General features: G+C 34.1%; 1 protein-coding gene across 1 annotated transcript; it reads right to left on the bottom strand.

Annotated features, from left to right (window-relative positions):
• Positions 1–866: 866 nt before the first annotated feature.
• LOC110095813 (protein MCM10 homolog) lies at positions 867–22,306 on the bottom strand. Its single transcript, XM_020821513.2, has 11 exons — positions 22,135–22,306; positions 21,855–22,038; positions 21,477–21,551; positions 21,102–21,339; positions 20,894–21,018; positions 2,546–2,579; positions 2,427–2,473; positions 2,132–2,266; positions 1,601–1,665; positions 1,455–1,527; positions 867–1,367 (listed from the first exon to the last, which is right to left on the bottom strand). Exons 1-11 carry the CDS (start codon positions 22,238–22,240, stop codon positions 1,238–1,240), a joined length of 1,212 nt encoding a protein of 403 aa, XP_020677172.1. The 5' UTR covers positions 22,241–22,306; the 3' UTR covers positions 867–1,237.
• Positions 22,307–23,661: the final 1,355 nt, after the last annotated feature.

The raw sequence follows: 23,661 nt of genomic DNA, 5'->3' as shown, positions 1-23,661 counted from the left end.
CAATTGAATCATGGAGTTGTCCCCAACATGCACACAATAGAACTCATGCAAATTCATCCAAACCCTAGCTCGAGAATCACTTACCGTGGAAGGACTTGATCTTCCAAGGTCATTCATTATCATCCAGGCTATCAAACTATCATGGACATCCCCCAATCAATTTATAGAAAGCACACACCTCAATGGTTCCAAATTGATACCCTCTAAACTCGATTAGTCCTTAACTTGTAGTCAATCTCACTTGAAGGGACTTGCGCTCAGAGGTACGCACAAAGGATTCCCCCATACAAGCTCATCCAATGTCATATCATGAGAACTCGTATGTGAGACTCACCATGATATAAAGGGTGATGTCAAAGGCAAAGAGCCAAATGAACCCCTAATAGAAAAATCAAATGTCAGATTCAATATGTAAGAAGTCATATTGAGTATTATATTTATTTTTATTTTTTTTAATATAGTCTTCACATAATCCTCTAAACCCTATAAATAAAAAGTGAAAAAGCAAATTTTGAATTTTTTAAATACTTTCTAGTCTTTTGGCATCTTTAAGCTTTGAGCTTTCATCACCCTCAGTCTCCATACTCACCCAAGCCTTTCTCAATTCTCTAATTCTTACCCAAGGAAATTGCTTGCTATTAACGTCAAATGTCAACCGCATACAAATTGAAATCTAACATCTCTCTAACTAGATTGGATGAATAAAGCACCTTTATAAGCCTAAATCTTTTAATCATTATTATTTTACTCAGTCATCCACTGCCAGCTATATTTGTGAATAAAATAGGCAAACCGAGCACAAGTTTTATAGCATAAGAGATCAATCAATATGTTGCCCAAAAGCTTAACGTCCCACATCCACCTTATATTGATCAAGCTTGTTAGTAAGAAATCCAATTGAAGATGGCAAATACTTTACAGACTTCAGTGAAGCTCAGCAAAATTTGTTAGATACATCACTTGGATTCAAATACATAAATTTTAGAATAAAAGCAAACAGGAATCTATGTTACACAAATGCATGATGCATTTCTTTTATGGACATACGTTATTGTTTCCAGTTAATATACAGTGAGCCATTCAATATATATATATATATATATATATATATATATATATATATGAAGAAACCTGAAGACTGCAAAAATTTCAGCTCTTCTCTGGTAAGCATAGGAATCACAATTCAACGTACCATTGGTTGAAATTTTCATTTTCGAAGTGTGCTGTAAAATCACCATCACCCTTCGTCTGAGCTGATTACGTCAAGTTCTATCATGTTCACAGAAGATTGATAGGCCTTCTGCCTTTTAGTCTCTGTTCCATTTTTGAATGCAAGATTTGATGGCAGTTTTGTAGCTACAGCAGGTCTGAGGAATTAGCAGCAACGCTTAGCTCCTATTTATCTATCAGAACCACACGTAACTTTCTTTATAGCAAAAAAAAATGCACTTTACCTTTTCCCTGAGCTGGTTTTTATTTCATTTGTCTTTAGAGTTTGTTTATCTGGTAGTTTTAACTCAGTCTTGGCTGGTACAGAAGTTATAATCTTAGATTAGTACATAAAAGTACTCAACTAGGTAATAAAAGTCATATTTAGTACCAGTTATATTGCTGAGGAATCTTATCCCCTGAGAATGGCTATTGGTCGTCAATTTATCTGCAGTACTGCACATGTGTGTGCCAAGATCAGAATAAAACTAGTTGACACTACAATGCCAACAAAAGTAAGCTCTAAAGTCACTCCGGCTGCTAAAAGAATAGGTCAAAATGGCTACTGTGTTGTTTATTTCAAATCGGCACAGCCTGAATGTAAATTAACAAGATTTACTAGAAGAAAAATTGGAGTAAGCTCGCTACAAGTCCTAAGATTGTGACAAATAATTATAACAAGTTATTTAAGTAGCTCTTCGAAACTTCGGCTATCACTAGTAAAGAATATCCGGTTAGCAACAGTACATGAAGCCAGAAGCTGATATATATCCCTTCAAGGGCTTTGGATGAAATTAGTATATGCATTTCTTCAAGGGCTTTGAATGAAATTATAAATGCATTTCTTCAAGGGCTTTGGATGAAATTATAAATTTAACCATAAGCTGATAAATAATGGATGCTCAAAAATAAAAGGACGAACCTCAGGACTCTCCTAAGTCCATCTACAGACATTACTTTTGCTTGCTGCACTGAATTTGCCCTATTTGTTTGGCTCGCTTGGGGATTAACAATGTAAACACCCTCTGGTTGGGGTCTGAATGCCATTTTTAAGTTCCTGGAATGAAAATTCACCAGAAACAAAAAAGAATGATAGTTTTACAATTTTATGAATAGAGATCATCTCAATGTGAAGCAGCAAGTAGGCAGAAAAATCAGATCTAAAAATTCAGTGAACATAAACAATAAATAAACAAAACGGCAAAATATCTACTTACCCACCCTTCAGTTCGGTACGTGCAGTGGTATAACTTCGGGAGGTTTTCTGTTGCAAGAATGGTTATACACATGAAATAGGAGTTAAACTGTTGTGCTAGAGATGAGTGAATTCTCTTACCGAGGAATGATATTTGCAATACAACCCCTTATTTCTGCAATAAAAAATAATTTTCATTATTAACGTATAATTGTTGGGATATGATGCATCAATGGCTACGAAATCAAACAATATATACCAACACTAGCACCAACAAAATAAGAAAAAGTAAACCATACAAAGTGCGCTGGCAGCCTGGCACCTTGACAACTTAAGGTGACAACTGACATTATATATATATATGATTGTTTCGATGGTACAGTAAGACTGGAATGCGTTAGTTTTCAAAAATGTATTTGGCATCCTTTTTATTTATTAAAATTTGACTGACAAAAAGGCATCCTAATGAACTTTATAAATACAAATGTATCTTTAACAATTAGATGATGATACTTCACTCTCATTTCATATAAAAAGAGGATATTTTGATCCAAAAGATTAATCTTCTTAAGATAAACCAATCAAGTATTCATCTTCATTAAGATCCTTTTCGAGTAAAAGTTTCATCTCAATAATGTAATTTTGCAGTTTGTATCTTTTTCAATAATATTTACAATCATTTTGTATAAATATTCTATAACCTTTGGATTAATTGGTGATTAGGGCCACCAAAAAAGCTAAATGTTTGCAGACTATTCATGATCGACTCATTGAAAACTTGTATTTGATTTGTTCATTAAGAAAGCGAGCTAAGCACAAATAGGCATTTTAATCTCTAATTTTAAACAAGTTGAACATGTACAAAGGTACAGTTTGATCGTGTCGTATATGCTCGAAATAATTATGCTTGAAGTTATTGCATAATATGGACCTAATCTTATATTGCCATCTTAACATGTGATGTGAGTGCCTATAATTGAAAGAGAAATACAAGCGACCACAAAGAAGTAGATGAACACAAAAAAAAAATGGCTAAAAAATGAGTGCACCTTTATGCCAAATGGGTAGGTTGATCACAAAAAGCCATCTATTACAAATTTTTTTATTAATTCACCATCTGACATAGTATTCATGGAGTATATAGATTCATTTGAATGTTAAAAGGCTACAATTGAGTTCATTGAACTCTTTGATGTATAGATATAGAAGGTTGGAAAATAGAGTATATAGCAAATTACTCTAACTATATTCTTGCATATTAGCCACTTATAATATTATAGGCTTGAGCTCGTTTGGAAAGCTCGAGCTTCACTCGATGGTTGAACTCGATTTCTTAATTTTCAATTAAAAAAAATTCATAGAATTTTTAATTATAATATAAATTAATTTAAAATTATTAAAATATATTATATAATCCTAATTTAATTAATTTTTAAATATATCTTAAATTAATCGAGTGGCTCAACGAGCTTTTGAGCCAACTCAAATTGAGCTTAAGCTCGAGCTCGTTTAATATATGAGCTCGAGTATAGGCTCGAGCTCGAACTCACGGCTTGACAAGCTCGACTTGTGAGCTCATTAATGAGTCGAGCTCGAGCCTCTCGCGAACCAGCTCTATAATACTACAAAATATTCAAAATGTGAATTTTGGCTAAGAAATATTTCTTTCATGGGGCTTCAACTGTCGAGATGCATAAGCAATTACCTTTCTACTCTGCATTAGAACACATCCCAAGCCCTTCAAAGATGCATCACTGTAAATCTGAAATCCTTCTATTCCTGAGGCAAGTGTCAATACTGGGGCTGTCGTCAGTAATCTTTCAATGCTTGAAAGTTTTTCTCACATTCCGTCTTATGTTAAAGTGAAATGGAAATATAGACCTGAAAAAGATGCAACTTGGGAGAGGGAAGAAAACATTAAATTGAAATTCCCTTGTTTCATGACCGCTAAAGCATTGAATTTTGAGGATGAAATTTAAATAAGGGGTGAATTATAATACCCAAAAATATTCAAAATGTGAATTTTGGCTAAGAAACATTTCCTTCTTGGGGCATATTATCAATGGTGAAGGAATTTCTGTAGACCCTCAAAAAGTAAAAGCAATTATGGAATGGCCAACACCAAAGAATGTTACAAAGGTTCCTAGTTTTCTTGGAGTAGCAGGATATTACAGAAGGTTTGTCAAAAGATTTTCACAGATTGCTATGCCTTTGTCCAAACTAATGAGGAATGAGTTAAAATTTGAATGGACAACGGAATGTGAGAAAAGCTTTCAAGCATTGAAAGAGCATCTAATGATAGCCCCAATATTGACACTTCCCTCAGGAACATAAGGATTTCAGATTTACAGTGATGCATCTTTGAAGGGCTTGGGATGTGTTCTAATGCAGAATAGAAAGGTGATTGCTTATGCATCTCGACCGTTGAAGCCCCATGAAAGAAATTATCCCACTCATGATTTGGAGCTGGCTGCAGTGGTATTTGCTTTGAAGATTTGGAGACATTATCTATATGGGGTAAGATATGAAATTTTCACTGATCACCAGAGCCTAAAATATATATTTTCACAGAAGGAATTAAACTTACGACAAAGAAGATGATTAGAACTCATCAAAGATTATGATTTGGATATTCAATATTGTCCAGGAAAATCTAATATTGTGGCTGATGCACGATAAAATGGATGATTACTCAGGAGATTCAATTGATCAAGGAAATGGAAAGTTTGCAATTGGAGATTAGAGACTTAAAAAATATGGAGTTTGATATGCTGAAGTATTGGGAGAATCTAAATATATTTCTTTCCTTCTGTTATATTCCAATTTGACCGTTAAGGGGGCAAATTGGGGTGTGACAAGCTTGACTCGCTTACACCCCCAGTATGAAGCAAACCTAACATCACAATCATAGATAATGGTTGAAGAATTGTTATATAGACGTATAATTTCTTCAAATAATAGTCTAACAATATCGCAAGCATCATTCATTTTGAAACAAAGTAGAAAATTAGTCATATTGGAGAGTCTATCAACTACTACAAAAATACTATCATGTCCTCAAGCTGTACAGGGTAATTGATGTAGGCAAAGGGGGGGTCAAATCATTTTGGGTGGTAATTTTAGTAAGCTTAAATATCCTCTACTAAAAGTCAGCTCACTAATGTTGAGCTACTACTTATTCATCCATTAATTTGAAATTATTTGAGTTCATTCCCCCCTCTCTATTGTCCCTTTGGTTTCCCCCTTGGCTACCTTTTATGGTTCCCTGTGAAGCCCATTCCTCCCCCTTTGACTGCCTGTTCTGGTCCCCTAGATACCTATTCCGGTTCCCTGAGCTGCTGGTTCCAGTTCTCTGGGCTGCTGGTTCCAGTTCCCCTGGGCTGCTGGTTCCAGTTCCCTGGGTTACTGGTTCCGGTTCCCCTGGCTGCTGTTCCGATTCCTTTGGTTGTTTTTTCCAGTTCCCCTGGTTACCTATTCTAGGTCCCCACTCGGCTACCTTCCCGTGGCTGGTTCCTTTCCCCTTTGGCTGCCTTTTTTTGTTTTCAATGTGGTTGTTCGGATGTTGTTCTAGACTGAATGCTGGCCTTCTATTTTCCCTTTTTTTAATTAGTTTAAATGGGGGAAACTTGGGTTGTTTGGCTCCCTTTTCTCCTATATATATTAGATGTTTTATAGTTTTAATAAGAGTTATGTGAGGTATTTTTCGAAGCTAAAAAACCTGCGGGTTTTCTTGGAAAAGCTTGCGAACTTGTTCCATTCTTCCTCTCCTTCTTGGGAAAGCTTGTGAGTTTATCCTCTCATTCGTCTCGGCTTCTCACCTTTTTCTTCTCTCCGCAAGTTCGACATCAATTTTATCTTTCTTCTCAAATCAATAAAAGCAAGTTTAAGTGTTTGTTTTTATGTCATAAGTTTGTAAGGGTCATCTTTATCCTATAAAGTTGTATTTTGTTTAAATGTCGTATTTTATCTATTTTTGAGTATTTTGTATATTTTCTTATGTTCTTAGGAAGTCTTTTCTTTTGCTTGCAAAAATTAGAGTTTTTTCTAATTTTTTCTTCCATCAATTTGGTATCAGAGCTAGGTTTGTGCCTTACTAAGTTTTTCGTGTCTTTTGTTTAAGTGTTTAGATAAAAATGGAAAAAGACAAAAATTGAATCAGTGGTTGGAGAAAGTAATCCAGAAGATCTTGAAGAAAATATTCCTACGGATAAATGGATTCCGACGGAAGGAAGTTCAACAGATCCCCTACAGAATGAATTATACAAACCACAAATGAATATGCACTTGTGTACAGAGCAATATATGAAGAAAAAGAAATTTCTGCAAGAACAATTCAAGCAAGAACGAGAGGTGATTCTAAAGAAATATGAGGCCAAAATTCAAGAGTTGATGCGGCTCCTTTGTCTCATCAGGAACATACTCAAGCAATCTCATCAGGAGATGAGTATTTTCAACCGGAGGAGAATCTGATGTAGGCAAAGAGGGGGGGGGGGGGGGCAAACCATTTTGGGGTTTAATTTTAGTTAGTTTAAAATCCCGCCACTAAGTAAGCTTCAATATCCGCTACTAAAAGTCAGCTCATTAATGTTGAGCTACTACTTATTCAACTCATTAATTTGAAATTATTTGAGTTCATTCCCCCCCCCCACTCTCTACTGTTGCTTTGGTTTCCCCCTTGGTTGCCTTTTGCGATTCCCTGTGAAGCCCGTTCCTCCCCCTTTGACTACCTGTTCCGGTTCCCTAGATACCTGTTTCGGTTCCCTGGGCTGCTGGTTCCGGTTCCCCTGGGCTGGTGGTTCTGGTTCCCTGGGCTGCTGGTTTCGATTCCACTGGCTGCTGTTTCGATTCCCTTGGTTGTTTTTTTCGGTTTCCCTGGTTACCTATTCCGGTTCCCCACTTGGTTGCCTTCCCGTGGCTGGTTCCTTCCCCCTTTGGCTGCCTTTTTCCGGTTTTCTGTGTGGCTATTCGGGTGATGTTCTGGACTAAATGTTGGCCTTCCATTTTCCCATTTTTTAATTAGTTTAAATGGGGGAAACTTGAGCTGTTTGGCTGCCCCCTTTTCTCATATATATATATATATAAATAAGATGTTTTATAGTTTTAAAGAGTTATGTGCAGTATTTGATGAAGCTAAAAAACCTACGGGTTTTCCTGGAAAAGCTTGCGAGCTTGTTCTGTTCTTCCTCTCCTTCTTGGGAAAGCTTGCGAGCTTGTCCTCTCTTTCGTCTTGGCTTCTTACCTCTTTTTTCTCTCCGCAAGTTCGACGTAAATTGTATCTTTCTTCTCAAATCAAGAAAAGCAAGTTTATGTGTTTGTTTTTATGTTATAAGTTTGTAAGGGTCGTCTTTAAATGTCGTATTTTATCTATTTTTGAGTAATTTGTGTATTTTCTTATGTTCTTAGGAAGTCTTTTATTTTGCTTGCAAAAATTAGAGTTTTTTTTCAAATTTTTGCTTGCATCAGTAATCTTAAACAAGGTTTTAAAAATCGGATTTGACCGATCGGTTCGACCTATTCAACTATGAACCGGCAACAAAGCCGATCCAATCAACTCTGAATACTACTTTTGCATTAAACCGAATTAAACCGGTAAAAACTGGCGAATCGACCCCGATTCTCTTGAACCGACCAATTCAATTACCATATTTTTTTAAATAACTAAATTTATTATATTAGGATTAAATATTAAATAATTTTCTTAAAATAAACAAATTAATTTATATTTAAACTATTTAATTTAATTTAGCATGCACCCAAACTACCATGAAACATCTACACATGATCCACCACTCCATGAGAGCTCATAACACAAGGAAACTAAAAAAGCATATAAATAATAGCCAAAAAGAGCTTATAAATTAATAATAATTTATATTAAATTTATAAAGTTATATTAGAATTAAATTTATATTAAATATGTAATAATTTATATTAAATTATATGGTTATATGTAAATTAAATATAGATTAAAAATAAAATTTAAAAATTGAGAAATATTTAATTTTAAAATTACCATAGTATTATGAGTGTAAATTCTTAGAATTATGAGATTTGATATTTTTTTGCTCTTATATGAGATTTTAAAGTAATTCTTTTAATTAATTATGTAAATTTTATATTTCATTTAATTTTTCTCATATTTAGAATGATAACATTATTATTATGTTAATTTTATTAATTTTTAATAATATTATTATTGATTATGTCACCCGATTTGACCTCGATTTGATCGGTCGAACCATGTACCTCGCCTTCTTTCGGTCCGGTTTTCACAACCTTAATTCTAAGACAAAATATATCGTAAGGTCTTCCCTAATGTTATAAGAGATAGACAATGCAATATATTGACAAGAATTTTACTTTGTGGCTTTTGCTTGCTTATAAGTTAAATATTGGACAATTGATTTTTAAGCATCTCGTTCAAGGTAAGGCTAAAAAAATTAACTTTTTACTTAAAATTATTATTTTATCTTTCTCAAAATGACCAACAATTCCTCCATAATACAATTCAAAAAATAGGAATTCCTTCAGAGAGGATCTAAGAATGCAGAGTTGTTTTCCTAGATATAGATATCCATTAAATATAGAGAATGTTCTTTATAAGATTCAAAGTTTTCCTACATGCTCAATATAAATCAGATGAAAGTCAAGATACATTGGATACACATTTCTAATTTATTCAAATGCTGGGATTTTAAGTTCTAAACAATTGATAAAGCATCAATAGGTTTGTTCTGAATTGCAGCATTATATTTTAGGAAGAAGTAATCCTGGAGAAACTTAACCCATTTGGCATGCCTATGACTTAATTTTCATTGGATATAGAGAAACTTAAGAGCATGATGATATGAATTGAAAAAAATTTATTTACATAAAATATAATATTGCTAGTATATCAAAAGATTGAATGATAACATAAAATTTCATATCATATATTGAATATTTCTTATTTGTTTCATTTAATTTTTCAATAAAAAAACTACAGAACTTAATATTCCTCTAATTTCAATTCCAGATGCACCACAAGTCACCTCAAAGGCATTAAAAAAATTAGGAAGCCTAAGGATTGGGGAAAAAGTCATAAGAACCTTAATTTCATTTAAATAACTTTGTGCAACATAAGTCTAAAGTAGAATTTATCCAATTTAAGTAAGTCAGTGATTGGAGTTACAATGACAATAAAATTTTAATGAATCATCTATAAAAAATAGCTAAGCCATGAAAACTCCTAATATCAGTGAAACTTTTAGGTGTTGGCTAGTCTAAGATAACTTTAACTTTGGCAGGGTCAAATTTTATTCCAATAGCATAATTGAAAAATAAATAAAACTTCTATTTGTAAAAAAAAGTATTTCTTCAAATTTTAGCGTAACTTTTCTTTCCTAAGAGTCTAAAAATCATCCCAAAGTATTGCAGGTAGTATGTTTTACTTGAGCTAAAAATTAAGATGTCATAAAAATATACAACAAAAAAATTTCTTATATATGGTTAAGAATAGTATTCATCAATCTCATGAATGTGTTCGGGGCATTTGAGAGTCCAACAGGTATGACCAACCATTCATAAAGCCCATCAAAGGTCTTAAAAATAATTTTTTATTCATTTCCTGATCAAATCCTAATTTAGTAATAACCACTTTACGAATCAATGTTGGAGAGAAATTTTCCCTTGAGATCATATCAATCATATCATCTAATCAAGGAATAGGAATCCTATACTTAACAGTGATTTTATTTATAACCGAACTATCAAAACACATTCACCATATTCAAACTTTCTTAGGAGTTAGTAAAACCAAGATCGCATAAGTAGTAAGACTATCTTGTACAAAATATTTGATTCATTCTATAATGAGAAAGGTTGGGAAGTTGTGAACCTGGAATTAAATCAATAACATGTTTGATTGTTCTAGACTTCTAGGAGGTAATTCATCAAAAAGTTCTTCAAGTGAATATCACTAAACTCAAAATGGAGTAGAGATAACATAGCAAGTATGTGAGTCTCATTTTTGTTTAGGGTTACTTTTTTTTTACATGTAACAACGAAAGTATGCTCAAACCAAAAAATATCATTTTCAGAATTTCATATACTATAGTTTCTATTAGTGAGGTCATAGAAGTAGGCTCAATAGGGATACTTGAGTTTGTATCAAAATTGATAATATTATCATTGGCAGTAGGATTTTTTGATAACAATCAATTGAAGCATAGCACATTTCTTAGGTATGGGTTTAGGTTGTAAATCAGAGTTTGTTTTATGTGTTTCTATAATAGGTTTTCTCTATAAGTTTTACTAAAAGGATTATAATGATTTTATTATTACTTTTGAAAATATAAGTATTCTCTATATCCTAATGAGTAACACTCATGTCAAACAATTAAAGTCTTTCTAGCAAAACATGAGTAATGTCCATGGAAAGGACATAACAACAAATATGATCTTCATAACTACCAATCTTAATGGGAACTAAGCATCTGCTGATGAAAGCAAGAATATGGTTAACCCAACTGACATAAAAAAAAATTATGTTGTGTTTCGATCTTAAGATTGACTCTAGCAATAGTGTGGTTGAGATGAGATTCATTGCATTTTCTCAATGTATAAAAAATTTACATCTTGTCTCATTGCACATCACATATATACTAAAAATATTCTTTTTTCTCCAATCATTTATGTCATTCTTAGCTACAGTCAAACATCTCATTACATTGAGATGAAAGTCATTTATACACTCTAATTCTTCATCAGATAATGAGTTAATATACAAAACTTTTTCTAAATCATCTATTATGTCCTCAATTTCTTCTAAGAACATATTATTTCTATATTATTTTTAAAACTTCCTTCAGTAGAATTTTTGCTTGATTGGGTTGGGCTAGTAATGATGTTGGTCAAACAATAGACTTATGAGATAAGTGGAGAAGTGGATTTGAGTCTCCATTTTAGAGAGGGATGCACATTTCTTTGTTTCCTTGACTAAAAAGGCATAATGAAAGACTTCTTCTAAAGTCTGAGGGTCAAATGATTCAACTTCATTCCTAATAACAAACTTAAGTCAAATGACAAATATGTTGGCAAGTTGCCTATCATTATCACCATAAACATTCCTAGAAACTAAGTCTTCAAAGGTGTATAAATATTCAATAATGGGAGACTACCTTGCCTTAAGGTCAGTAATTGCCCATGTAGTTTCTTGTCATAAATTTTAGGACAATACTTAGCTCTTGACATTTCTTTGATTTCTATCTAGGTCAGGGTCATTCTTCCTAATCTTGTTCCTTGGCTAAAGTGTTTATCTAATAAATTTCAGTATATCCAATTAATTTGATTTTAGTGAAATTAACTAGATTATCATCCAACTTATACCATAAAAAATTATCTATATGGAGTAATCAGTCTAACAAGCTATTAGGGTCATGGGTGTCATCATAGGTGGGAGCTTAAACTTTAACTCTCTTAGAGGGATCACTAAAGTCATCAACATTTCTATGAGGATTGTCTCTTCTACCTCCATTCCTAGGGTTGGGTTGTCTCTAGGGGTGTCAATTCGGGTCAACATGTCGGGTTCGGGTCAAACCCGGAACTGACCCAATGCTATTTGACACGACCCGAACCCGGCCCGTTTTTGCAAACGAGTCAGAAAATGCAACCCAAACCCGACCCGCCGGGTTGACACATCCGACCCGGAAATTGAAAATGCGGAAGCGGGAGCCCGGAGGCCGGATCGCGTGGCTATGGTCCGCGTGGACTTGAAGGCAGCCAACTTGGGCTCGTCACGCGTGCGGAAGTGGGAAGCACCAAACGGCCTAAGCGGAGCAACTACTAAGCCTAGCGGGCCTGGATTGAGAAAGCGTGAAGCAGAGCGGCTGAGCCCGGATTGCGGTCCTGCGGAAGAGGGAGCTCGGATTGCGGCACTGAACCGAACCGCTAAGCCTGGATTGCGAAACAGCGGAAGCGGAGCGGCTGAGCCCAGACCCCAGATCGCGGAAGCGGAGCCCAGATTGTTGGGTTAACGGACCCGAACCCATGTCAAATTTGGGTTGATTTAGGGTTTCCAGGTTAACCCGAACCCGGCCTGTTTTTGCAAACTGGTCAAAAATTTAAACCCAAACCCGACCCGTTTGCTAACCGGGTTGACCCGAACCCGGATTTTTCCGGGTCGGGTTCGGGTCAAGTGTCGGGTCGTGTCAAAAATTGACACCCCTAGTTGTCTCATGTTAGGTAGGTCTTCACATTGGTCCATATAAGAAGCAGCATTAAATAAAGGTGCATTATGATTTTGGGTAGGACATGAGACATTATTTCTATTATTTCGTAAATGACTTAAGACAACTTGCATTTAATAATTAAGTTTTTTAAATTTGGGTTTTATACTCCTCAAATAATTCTTTATTCTTAGATTCATTTTTATGAATCCAAAGGTCTAAGGGATCAACCATCCAAGTCAAATTTTCAATTTGATATTGAGGTATTGATTTAGACGCAAAGAGATTATTTTTTTTTATATGAAAAAAGAGATAAAGAGTAAATGGCTATAGTCGAGAAAGAGAGAAATTTAAAAAATAGATGCAAAAGTAGAATGGATTTTAACTTTAAAAAAAAACCTTTTAGGTGAGGAGGGTACAAAGGCCTCTTATGTCCCAAGTGCTCCTTAAATAGTTTAGGCCCTTTTTTATTTTTTATTTTTTACTTTAAATACTAAACTTTATACACATATTTTACACATGTAATTTTGATTACAATAAAATACAATAAAAATATGTCTGAATCCAAAAGCCAAACTATTTAAATATGATAAAAAAACAACAAATTTTACAAAAAACAATTAATACAAAAACAAATAAGATCACTATCAAATATCGTCTAGTCATCCCTTCCTTCTTGATCCTATGGTCAGCATGGGGATTCGTGGGAGGCTCACTTGGATCAACCCAATCTCCTTTCATGTTTAGGTGGTTGATTTAGGAATGATTATATTAGTGCAATTATGCATTATTCTATAATTGTTAATTTCCTTATTAAGATGTCTTGTACAAATCTATAAATAAGGATGATTTTGTGCAATAAAGCCTTTTTTCCCTCTCAAATTTTCTGAATTTAATATGGTATCAAAGCCTAAGGATGCATAATCCGCTTTCCCTGCTGTCACACCACCGGCCTTTATTATCAAAATTATGAAGGCTACTGTTCCAGGCTGCCTTGTTCTTATCCCTATTGGGTCTTTCTTCTTTTTCATGCATCCAAGACTGAGAAAGAGTGAGAGACAAAGCTGTGTGCGACTCCCTATGTGGGATCGAGAGGCAGAAACGAATGAACTTGGGAGTTTGTCTCTGCTTATGTGGAAGCATTCAACTGGGCCGATCAAACAGGAGTCTGTTCAATTGGACTCATACATCCTAGGAAGGAGGAGATCTGCATGCCAATGTGTTTTCTTTATTGTTATCCCTGAAGCTTATTGAAACCCTAAAAATAGATTTTTTTCTACTAACAAGCCTTCATTGTTGGCCTTCCCTTGTTGTTGTTATACTATCTATAATCAGCATAGCTTTCATTGCTGCTTTGCTTAATATAGCCTTCATCACTACTCTTTGCCACTGCAGTATCTAAAGCAAATTCCTCCCAAAACTTTGACCAAATAGAGGACTCTATAGTGCACCAAGAAAGAGGAGACCTCCAAAATATGCAACATTCCTACCGCTTAAATGAGAAGAATTACTTAAAGTGGTCTCAACTTGTAAAGACCTACTTGAAAGGGAAATAAAAGATGAATCACCTACTTATGATAGGACCAAATGGAGGAGATCCTAATTTTTGGGCATTGGAATAAGCAAACTTCAAGTTTATGTCATGGTTGTTGAATTTCATGACTCCATAAATTAGTGATACTCTCATGTTCCTATCTACTGCAAAAGACATATGAGATTCTACCAGACAAGCCTTCTCAACAGCTTGAGATGTTGCTCAAATCTTCAAAATTAAGGTCAAGATGGGAACAACAAAACAAGAAAGTAAGACCGTGACTGAATATGCCACTCTTCTTCAAGGCTTCTGGCAAGAACTTGATCGCTACAGATGCATAGAGGTTAAGTGTTCAGAAGATTATGCTATCCTAAAAAGCTTTATTGAGAAAGATAGAGTGTGTGACTTTCTTGCTGGTTATATGCGGAGTTTGACTAGGTTAGAGTTCAGATTATTGGCTAAGAGGAGACACCTTCACTATATAAGACCATTTCTCTCATTCGTGCTAAGGAAAGCTAAAGAGGAGTAAAGCTAGAATCAAAGGTTGTTGAAGGTTGAACAATGGTGACAACCAAAGAGGCATTATGGAAGGAAATAGGTAAGGATTCTTCAAAATCTAAAGACAATAAAGACTCCCTTTGGTGTAGCTATTACAAAAAATCTAGACACACAAAGGAGACCTGCTAGAAGTTATATGAAAAGCCCTCAAGTAAGGAGTGGAATTAAATAAGTGAACAAAAGGAGACATCACAAGCTAACACTACAACAAGTCAGCCCAGCCCGACCCAAAAACACATTCCAACTTCAAATATCTCAATAAAGAAAATATTGATAGGCTAAAACAACTCTATGTATCCCTTAAAAAATCACTTGCATTTTCTTCTCTTGCACTTTCATGTAAGTTTCACATATCTATTAAATTAAGTCTCTAGAAAGCATCTGAAACGTTTATGGATCATTACCTTAGGAGCCACAAATCACTTGACACACTCCACCCATTTCATCAACTATACTCCTTACCCAAGTGATAAGAAAATCATCACTACTGATGGTTCTTTTACCACAGTAGTAGGCCAAGGAGACATACCCTTATCTCTCCTCTCACTCTCAAAAATGTGCTCCACGTACCTCAATTATTCACAAATATAATCTCCATACAAAAACTTACTAGTGAACATAACTCTCAATTCATATTTAACCCTACTTGTTTATTTTGAACCATGGATCAAGAAAGAAGATTGGACTTGCTAAGAAAAAAGATGGGTTGTACTACCTAGAAGCGCATAACAAATCCACTATTATCAATAATAGTTATTATATGTTATCTCTATATAATATTAAATCTATTATTTGGCTTCAACATTTTAGATTTTTAGATTGGGACATCCATCTTTTGATGTCTCAAAAAACATGTATCCAAAATTTTTTTATATGTTGAAAAATGAATCCTTTCATTGTGAAACATATGAAAAGCAAAGCATAAACATGTTTATTTCAAAAAAAAAAAAAAGATATGTCATACTCCATTCTACCTTATTCATAGTGATATCTAGAGACCCAAAAAAATCCCTAATATCTCAGGGGCCCCATCCTTCATTGAAGATAGCACTTGATTCTATTTGATCGTTCTCTCAAAAATAAAACTGATGTTAGCACTATCCTCCCTAATTTTCACATCATGATCCATAACCAATTCGACGTAAAAATAAGAAAATTTTATTTCAACAATGTCAAAGATTAATTTAACCAAATACTATCCTCATACTTTCAAAAAGAATGTATCATTCATAAGTCTTCTTATGTTCACACATACAATAATATCGAGTTACAGAAAGAAAAAAAAGGCCACCTTCTTACAATCATCCGTGCACTTCTATTCCACAACAATATACTCAAATCCTATTGGGGGAAGCCCTTCTAACTACCACATATTTCATTAACTGACTACCTTCAAAATCCATGGGACTAAAACCACCAATTAATATTTTGTCATCTTTTTACCCTGAAGTCCGAACGCATAACTTCACACCCAAAATCTTTGGGTGCACTGCCTATATTCACACATTCATAGCCAAAATAGAGGAAAATTAAATCCAAGAGCACTCAAATGTATCTTTGTTGGATATTCATCCAGCCATAGAGATTATAAATGTTATCACCCCTCCACCTAGAAAACTCTTGTATCTATTAACTCCGCTTTTGACGAACAAAAATTGTATTTCACCAAACCTGGTCTTCAGGGGGAGACTGAAAGTGAGGAAGATGAGGAAAGACTAGAAAGTGAGCTCCCCCTACCCCCCCCCCCCCCCCCCCCCCCCCCCCCGACCTTTCAACTCCACCTCAAACCGATCCACCTAAACCTGAAACCAAAGCCAAGGAAACTGAGGACAAAGCTATTTTATGTGAACAATATCATCTTGACTGAGAATGATGAAAAAGAGAAATTGATTCTAAGAAAATATTTTGCCAATGAATTTAAGATCAAAGAACTTGGAAGATTAAAATATTTTCTAGGAATTTAAGTGGTCCACTCCAGCAAATGAATCTTCATTTCACAACAGAAATACGTTATTGATCTTCTTAAAGAAATAGATAAACTAACTTGTAAACTGACACTAACACCAGTAGAACCAAATCTTAAACTAGGGGAAGCAAAAGATGATCCAAATGTAGATAAGGGAGCTTACCAGAGAGTTGTAGGGAAATTATCTAACTTTCCCACACCAGACTAGATATAGTGTTTCTATAAGCATGGTCAGCCAGTTCATGTAGAATTCATAGAAGAATCACATGCAAGTAGTAGATAGAAATAGAATATTGCACTACCTCAAGGGAAATCCAGGAAAGAGGATTCTCTTCATAAGAGAATATAGAATAACCCCATAAGCTTATACTGATACAAATTACACAAAATCACCAGTACATAGAAGATCTGCTTCAGAATATTGCACATTCCTTGGAGGAAACCTAATTACATGGAGCAAGAAATAGAATGTGGTGACAAGGTCTGCAAAGGTAGAGTTTAGAGCTATGACCTTAGGTATATGTAAGCTAATATGGATCAAGATATTCTAGAAGTCTTAAGAATCAAGTGGGAAGGACCCATTAAGCTACACTATGACAAGAGTCAATAACATAATAGCTCTCAATCCAGTTCAGCATGACAAGACCAAACACATAAAAGTAGATAGATATTTCATAAAGGCGAAACTGGATAGTGGACTTATCTTTTATCATGTCTCATCAAAATATCAACTTGCAGACATTCTTACCAAGAGACTTGATAACTTTATTTTGCTGGGACTAATTACCAAGCTGGAAATGACTAATTTGTATTTCTCAACTTGAGGGAGAGTGTCAAATACTATCCCAACCGTCGCTTCCTTCTTAATCTTATGGCCAGCATGGAGATTCGTGGGAGGCTCACTTGGATCACTCCAATCTCCTTCTTCAATATTTGGGTGGCTGATTTAGGAAGGATTATATTAGTACAATTATGCATTATTCTGTAATTATTTATTTCTTTATTAAGATATCTTGTATAGAACTATAAATATGGATAATTTTGTGCAATAAAGATTAAGCCTTTTTTCCCTCTCCAATTTTCTGACTTCAACAATGACGTAAAGTTTTATGTGCATCAAAGAAATATTTTAATTTTTTTGAGGTGGAGCACGCCCTTATCAAGATTTTTACTCAAAAGAAAAGGTTATGGATAGGTTCACACAAGGGTATTAGCCAAGCTTTATGGTAGAGCTAGGTTATTAAATTTTATATTTACACTGTAAACTTGCAAGAAATATATAATACATCCAAACTATTAATATAAAATAAATTTATCATAACAGATTTACTAACCTTAAACTTGAGGCAGTAACTCTCAAGATTTTAGAAGCAAGTCCTTTATAAGAATATTCTTCTTAATTGTCTAGAAATTCTGACCAAATAACTTCTTCCCATATTCACTCTAATACTAGATATGATGGTGATGGGTAGCCTTTAGATGAGATTAATGGCTAACAAAAGCTATGAATTTTTAGATTGATGTTTAAAGAGGTGTTCTAAAGTTTATGGTGGAATAATAAGAAGCTTAAAATGGTACATTAATAAAAATTCCAAACTAGTCCAATTTGGGCTAGTTTGGAGCTAATTTTAAAGATTACTTTAGGGAGTGACTTTTATGTGGGATAAAGGGTTGAAGATGATGGGGAAATGTTAAATTAGGATGTGAACTTATGATATGAAATTGATGGTAGATTTTGATTGAGTTTAAAAGGATGTCGAAGAGTAGATAATTAGATTACATCCAAGTACTCTCTAGTTGGGTTGAGAGCTATGTGGAAGTTTTTATAATGATTTTAAGATTATGGTTGCTGGTCTATTGATCTTAGAGAATGCTTATAAAGTGAATGAAGAGTTTAGAGCAGGTGTTCAAGAGGAATAGCAAATAACATAAAAGAAATAAAGATAACTACCTAATCTCACCAAATAAAAGGCACATACTTGAAGTCAGCAACTAAATAAAGAATATTTCTAGATAGAATTATTTTATTTTTAAAAAATAAAAATTACAATGCATATCAACCCATATTTATATGCATTATAAAACTAACTTTTGGATAGAAAAATCCAAATAAAAAAAAGAGATGAAAAGAAGAGTGTTGGTGAATATTAAATAGGAGTTCAAATCAACCATTTTTTAAATTCCTTATCCATACTTAGTCATATCATGACTGACCATACCCCAATCTCACCAATTCTGCACCACTTGTATATTTTATTTTCTTATCATTTTGAGAATAATTTCATTATATATATATATATATATATATATATATATATATATAATGAAATTATTCTCAAAATGATAAGAAAATAAAATATACAAGTGGTGCAGAATTGGTGAGATTGGGCATTAAACACTTTACTATCTTTTCTCACTTTTGCAAGTATATATAAGAAAAAAGAAAATTTAAGGCATATGTTTTTTGCTAAGGATTAAAACAAATCTAGATTTATTGTTGACTACAAAATAAAAAAAATAAATGAGATTATTCTAAAGACTATATTTTGGAATAGTATAATATATGTTTTAAAAATTACAAACCATTATTGAAAATATTGAGATCAATAGATGGTGATAAGAAGTTGACTATGGATTATATTTATGATAAAATAAACAAAGTGAATGATGCATTTAGTAATACATTTAAAGGAGATGAAAAAAGTACGCACAAGTCTTTCATGTCAATGAAGAGAGATGTGGGTGTCAACTCCGACAATCATGGCATCAAGTTGAATGCTTTCTTAACCTAGAGTGTTTTTACAAGTATAAGTTTATAACACAATCAGCTGAATAATTAATGAAAGTCTTGAATATAATTATTGGCGTGTTAATAGGAGAAAAAATAAGAGATTGAATAAAAATCATGAACTCTCCTTATATAACTATATTGGTAGTTTATTTGCAACTAAATTTATCATCAACAACAGAGATAAGAAATATCCATGTATAATTAATTAAATCTTTTAAATAATTTTGAACTATTGTATTGGTTGAAGTTATTTTTCTTGAATGTGATATTATGATTTTTATATGGCAAAGTGATGAGAAGTATGATGCATAAGCCCCAATTTTACAAAAATTGGCAACTAAAATTTTAGGATAAATTTACAATGCTGTTAGGTGTGAAAGGAACAGAAGTGTCTTTAAGCAGATGAATAGTTTTATTAATTTAAAATATACTAACTGATCCATATATTTAATACCATTCACTATGAATTTTTTCGAGAAATTCACATAAAGAAGAGAAATCATTTAGATTAAAGCGTTAAAATGAATTAATATTCATCAAATACAACTAAACTTTGAAAAGAATATCAAATTTGAGATATGTTATTGATCTAATTAATTTGGATTTTATTGATGAAAGTTGTGAGTGGTTAATTAGGGAAATGGAGAATATTGGTGAGTAACATTATAGCAAAGAAAATCTAACTTGGAGATGTATTGAAGAGACATCAGGAGAAGTAAATCGAAGATGGTTAGTAAAATCTAATGGATCAAAAAAACAAAAGAGGATGTTAAACCCACAATTAGGGCTAATTTATCTCAATCTGTATACACTTTTGTTCTTTAAGAAAGAGAATATATGAGTTTTGACTCACAAGAAGAAGAAAATTTTAAAAATGAAGAAATTGTTTTGAATGAGAATGAGATTATGTATATGAAGGCGAAAATAATGACTAATGAATTTTCTTTAGGTTGCTTCATGAAACTTAAGACTATCAACATTTAAATTTAGCTTTTTACTATGTAGGCTTACTTGAGCAAAAATTAAGTAAATTTTGATATACACTTTTATGGTTCTCATCTCTTCTGCGTTTACTTTATGTCTTATTATACTAAAATAGGCGATCATAATGTTAAACTAGAGTATGAATTATTTTTTATAAGAAGCTTTATAGTTGTGATTCTCATCTATCAACATGGGGGAAAATGACATTAAAGATGTCATCAAATCTTTCAATTTTTCCCCCTTCCACTATACTAAATAGGATGTTAATGAGCTTCTGCCTCAGGAATTGTGTTGTGAAAAGTTAAACGCAATTGAAATATATGATATGAGTTGGGAAAGATGACAATAAATGGATAAGGCATAAGTTCACATATGATATGAGTTGGGACAGATGATAATATTTATATATGTCACCAACGTCTAGAGATTCCAAGTTGCAAAAGACACATACTTGTTTATGGCCATTGTGCAAGCCATTCCATCCTTCCTATTACCCTTGCAAATGCCGTAGTCTGCCGATGTTCCTATCTTTAAAATTTGACCAACTGAGTACAGGCTCAAAGAAAACCCTTGCCCCTGGACAAACCAGTGCAAAAGCAGACAACTCAATACACATAACAGCCCGTAAAGCACTTTTGCTAATGGAATAGAAGACTTACAGCATCATCCTTGCGTACATTGGAGTTGAAAAGTGCAAACACAGCCCCCACCCTCTCAGCAGAGTTCATCTTGTAGGCATCACCAAACAAGAAAACTGAGACATTTGTCTCATCCAAACACCCCATTTTCCATATACAGTAGTTCTTCCCAGCAGAGCTCACTTTTGCGTCTCCCTTCTCTGTCAACACTCCTACTGTTGCCCAGCTACCAGAAAGAGTGTCTCCGGACAATAAATTCCTGGGAACATTCAGCAAATGAGGTCTCATCAAGCGTGTTGTCTATGAAGCTTGTTGCAAGATTAAAGAACAGGTGTCGGGCAATAAATATACGGATCTCTATGAACATCTAAAATAGAGTAAGTTGGGGCAGCGCACCTAATGACTGACATCCGAACAAATCGCACATCAGAGAAGCGATTGCTCAGCTCAACAGAAGATACCAACTGGTTCCTGTTAGTAAATAAATAAATAAACAAATGTATGGCAAAACCCAACCAGACGGCTCCGAATTTAGCATCCCTCAAAAATTAGATTTTTGAGGTACATTAAAAATAATGAATTGATTCCCTAGAGTTTGAATCAAATTTAACCGAGTCATCGCCCACCTTAAGCCTGGATAGTAACAATCTAGCAAGTCAACATCCAAATCTAACTCAAGCAGGATGAGATTAAATGACAGCCAGTGTCCCAACAGCGCAAGCTCGGATCATTCACAAACTTACCCACCCAAGAATTAAAATTACTGCAACTCACCGAATTTTGATACCAGAAAACCTTTCAATCTCCACCTCCCCTCTCTTCTTCTCAGATTTCTTCCTAGAATGGAGGACCTTCGAAACAGGTGGCTCGGTATCGAGGTAATCTTTAACGGCATCCCGAAAGACTGACATGTCGCTGGCCCTGGGCCTCTTCGGTGAACCATCATCAGATAAATATCCTGCAAATACGAAAGGAGAAAGGAGCAAAGGGATGGTCCCAGTTTTGTTTATTGATTTGTTACGTCTAAAAAAAGGAGAAGGAAAAGGAAAGGTACCGGGGAAGCGCGAATAGGAGGAAGAAGGAGATCCGGGAGGGGTTTCAGGTACTTTGTCTCCTCCAAGGGAGAGGAGGAGGTCAAGGTCATCGCTGGCGGCGGGCATGATACCGGCGATGCCGTAGGGAGGCAGAGGGCGGCGCTTGGTTTGTCCGCACTTATTTAACTAAGACCGATGCGGTGTTCGGGTGCTCTGGCGGGGCATGATAAGAAGAGATTTATTAGAAACATGTACGGTGAAGATTTGAAGAGGATATGTGGCATGAATGGCCGGCCATTCGTGTAGTTTTATTAAAATGTACGGCATGGGCAAGGGAAGGAAGCGCGGGCTATGCAACTCGTGGAGGTTTTGTGGTACTTTCTTGGCGGGAATGTCCCATTTCGACCATGTTTAGTGCCTTACTGCATCGACTACAGCCTCAGATTCTTTTGGTTAGAGAATTGAGGTTTCTAACCATAAGTCAATATTAAATATTTTTTAAAATATTTCATTCTTTAAAAAGCAGTTTTATAAAAATATCACAGGCAACAACAACTTAAAATTAATTTAATCATAGAAAAAATTAAGTCATCTCAAATGAGGCCTGATTTGATAATGTTAACTGAATTTGATATAAGCCTTTTGAAATTAAACTTGATATTTTGAAAATTTTATTTTGATTGTTTAAGTCAATCATTAAAAGATATTAATATTAATGTTAAATTATATATATATTTTAATTCAGTCATAATTATGAATTTCAATAAATAAAATAATCAAATGGTGAAAAACAACCTCATATTTTAGTTATTTGTTTCATTTGCAAATTATCAAATGTGCCTGAAAAAAATTTTAATTCAATTAAGTTTGGCTTAATACTCAATGTTGTGTCCTAAAATATTTGCAGGGGAAGTGAGAGAATTTAACATCTTAATTTTATATGAAAATTTAACTCACAAAGAAAAATAAGAGATGCAAAAATTTTTACATAGAAAATTCGGAAAGGTAAAAATCGTATGGCCTAACCTAGCTAAAATAGTTCCACTATGTTAGTATTGTTTATAAAAATTTGTCTAACCCAATTTAGAGATGATAATTATGACAATAAAATAAGTAGATGATTTGTCATCCTGTGAGGGGAGTGGAAAATTTCATTAAGGTGGTTAATGATGGGAGATATTCCAACCATTGTTGCAGAATGGAAGTGATTTGACAATAGAGGTCAGGCAATGATAGACTAATAATAGTAGTTGCATAATGACGACCCGACAAGGAGGTTCAGTAATAGTGGTGCGACAATAGAGATCTAGTAGCAGTGGTATAATGGTAGTGGTCTAATGATGATGATCCAAGGGTGATAACTAGTCAACAGGTGGTTGAGTGGTGTTGATATAATAGAGGTTGTCAAGTAGTAATGATTATGCTAGTCTAATGATAGTGGTCAAGCTATGGCAATCAAGTGGCAGTGGTGGTTGCCTAAAAACTATGGTTCAGCGGCAGCATTTTAACAATGGTGGTCTCGTAGTGATCCAATGATGGTTTGATAA

This window comes from Dendrobium catenatum, unplaced genomic scaffold (assembly GCF_001605985.2).
Source record: "Dendrobium catenatum unplaced genomic scaffold, ASM160598v2 original_scaffold_202637, whole genome shotgun sequence".
Classification (NCBI taxonomy): Eukaryota; Viridiplantae; Streptophyta; class Magnoliopsida; order Asparagales; family Orchidaceae; genus Dendrobium; species Dendrobium catenatum.
The sequence above is the reverse complement of the archived record's forward strand: the minus strand, read 5'-3'. Positions and strand labels throughout refer to the sequence as shown.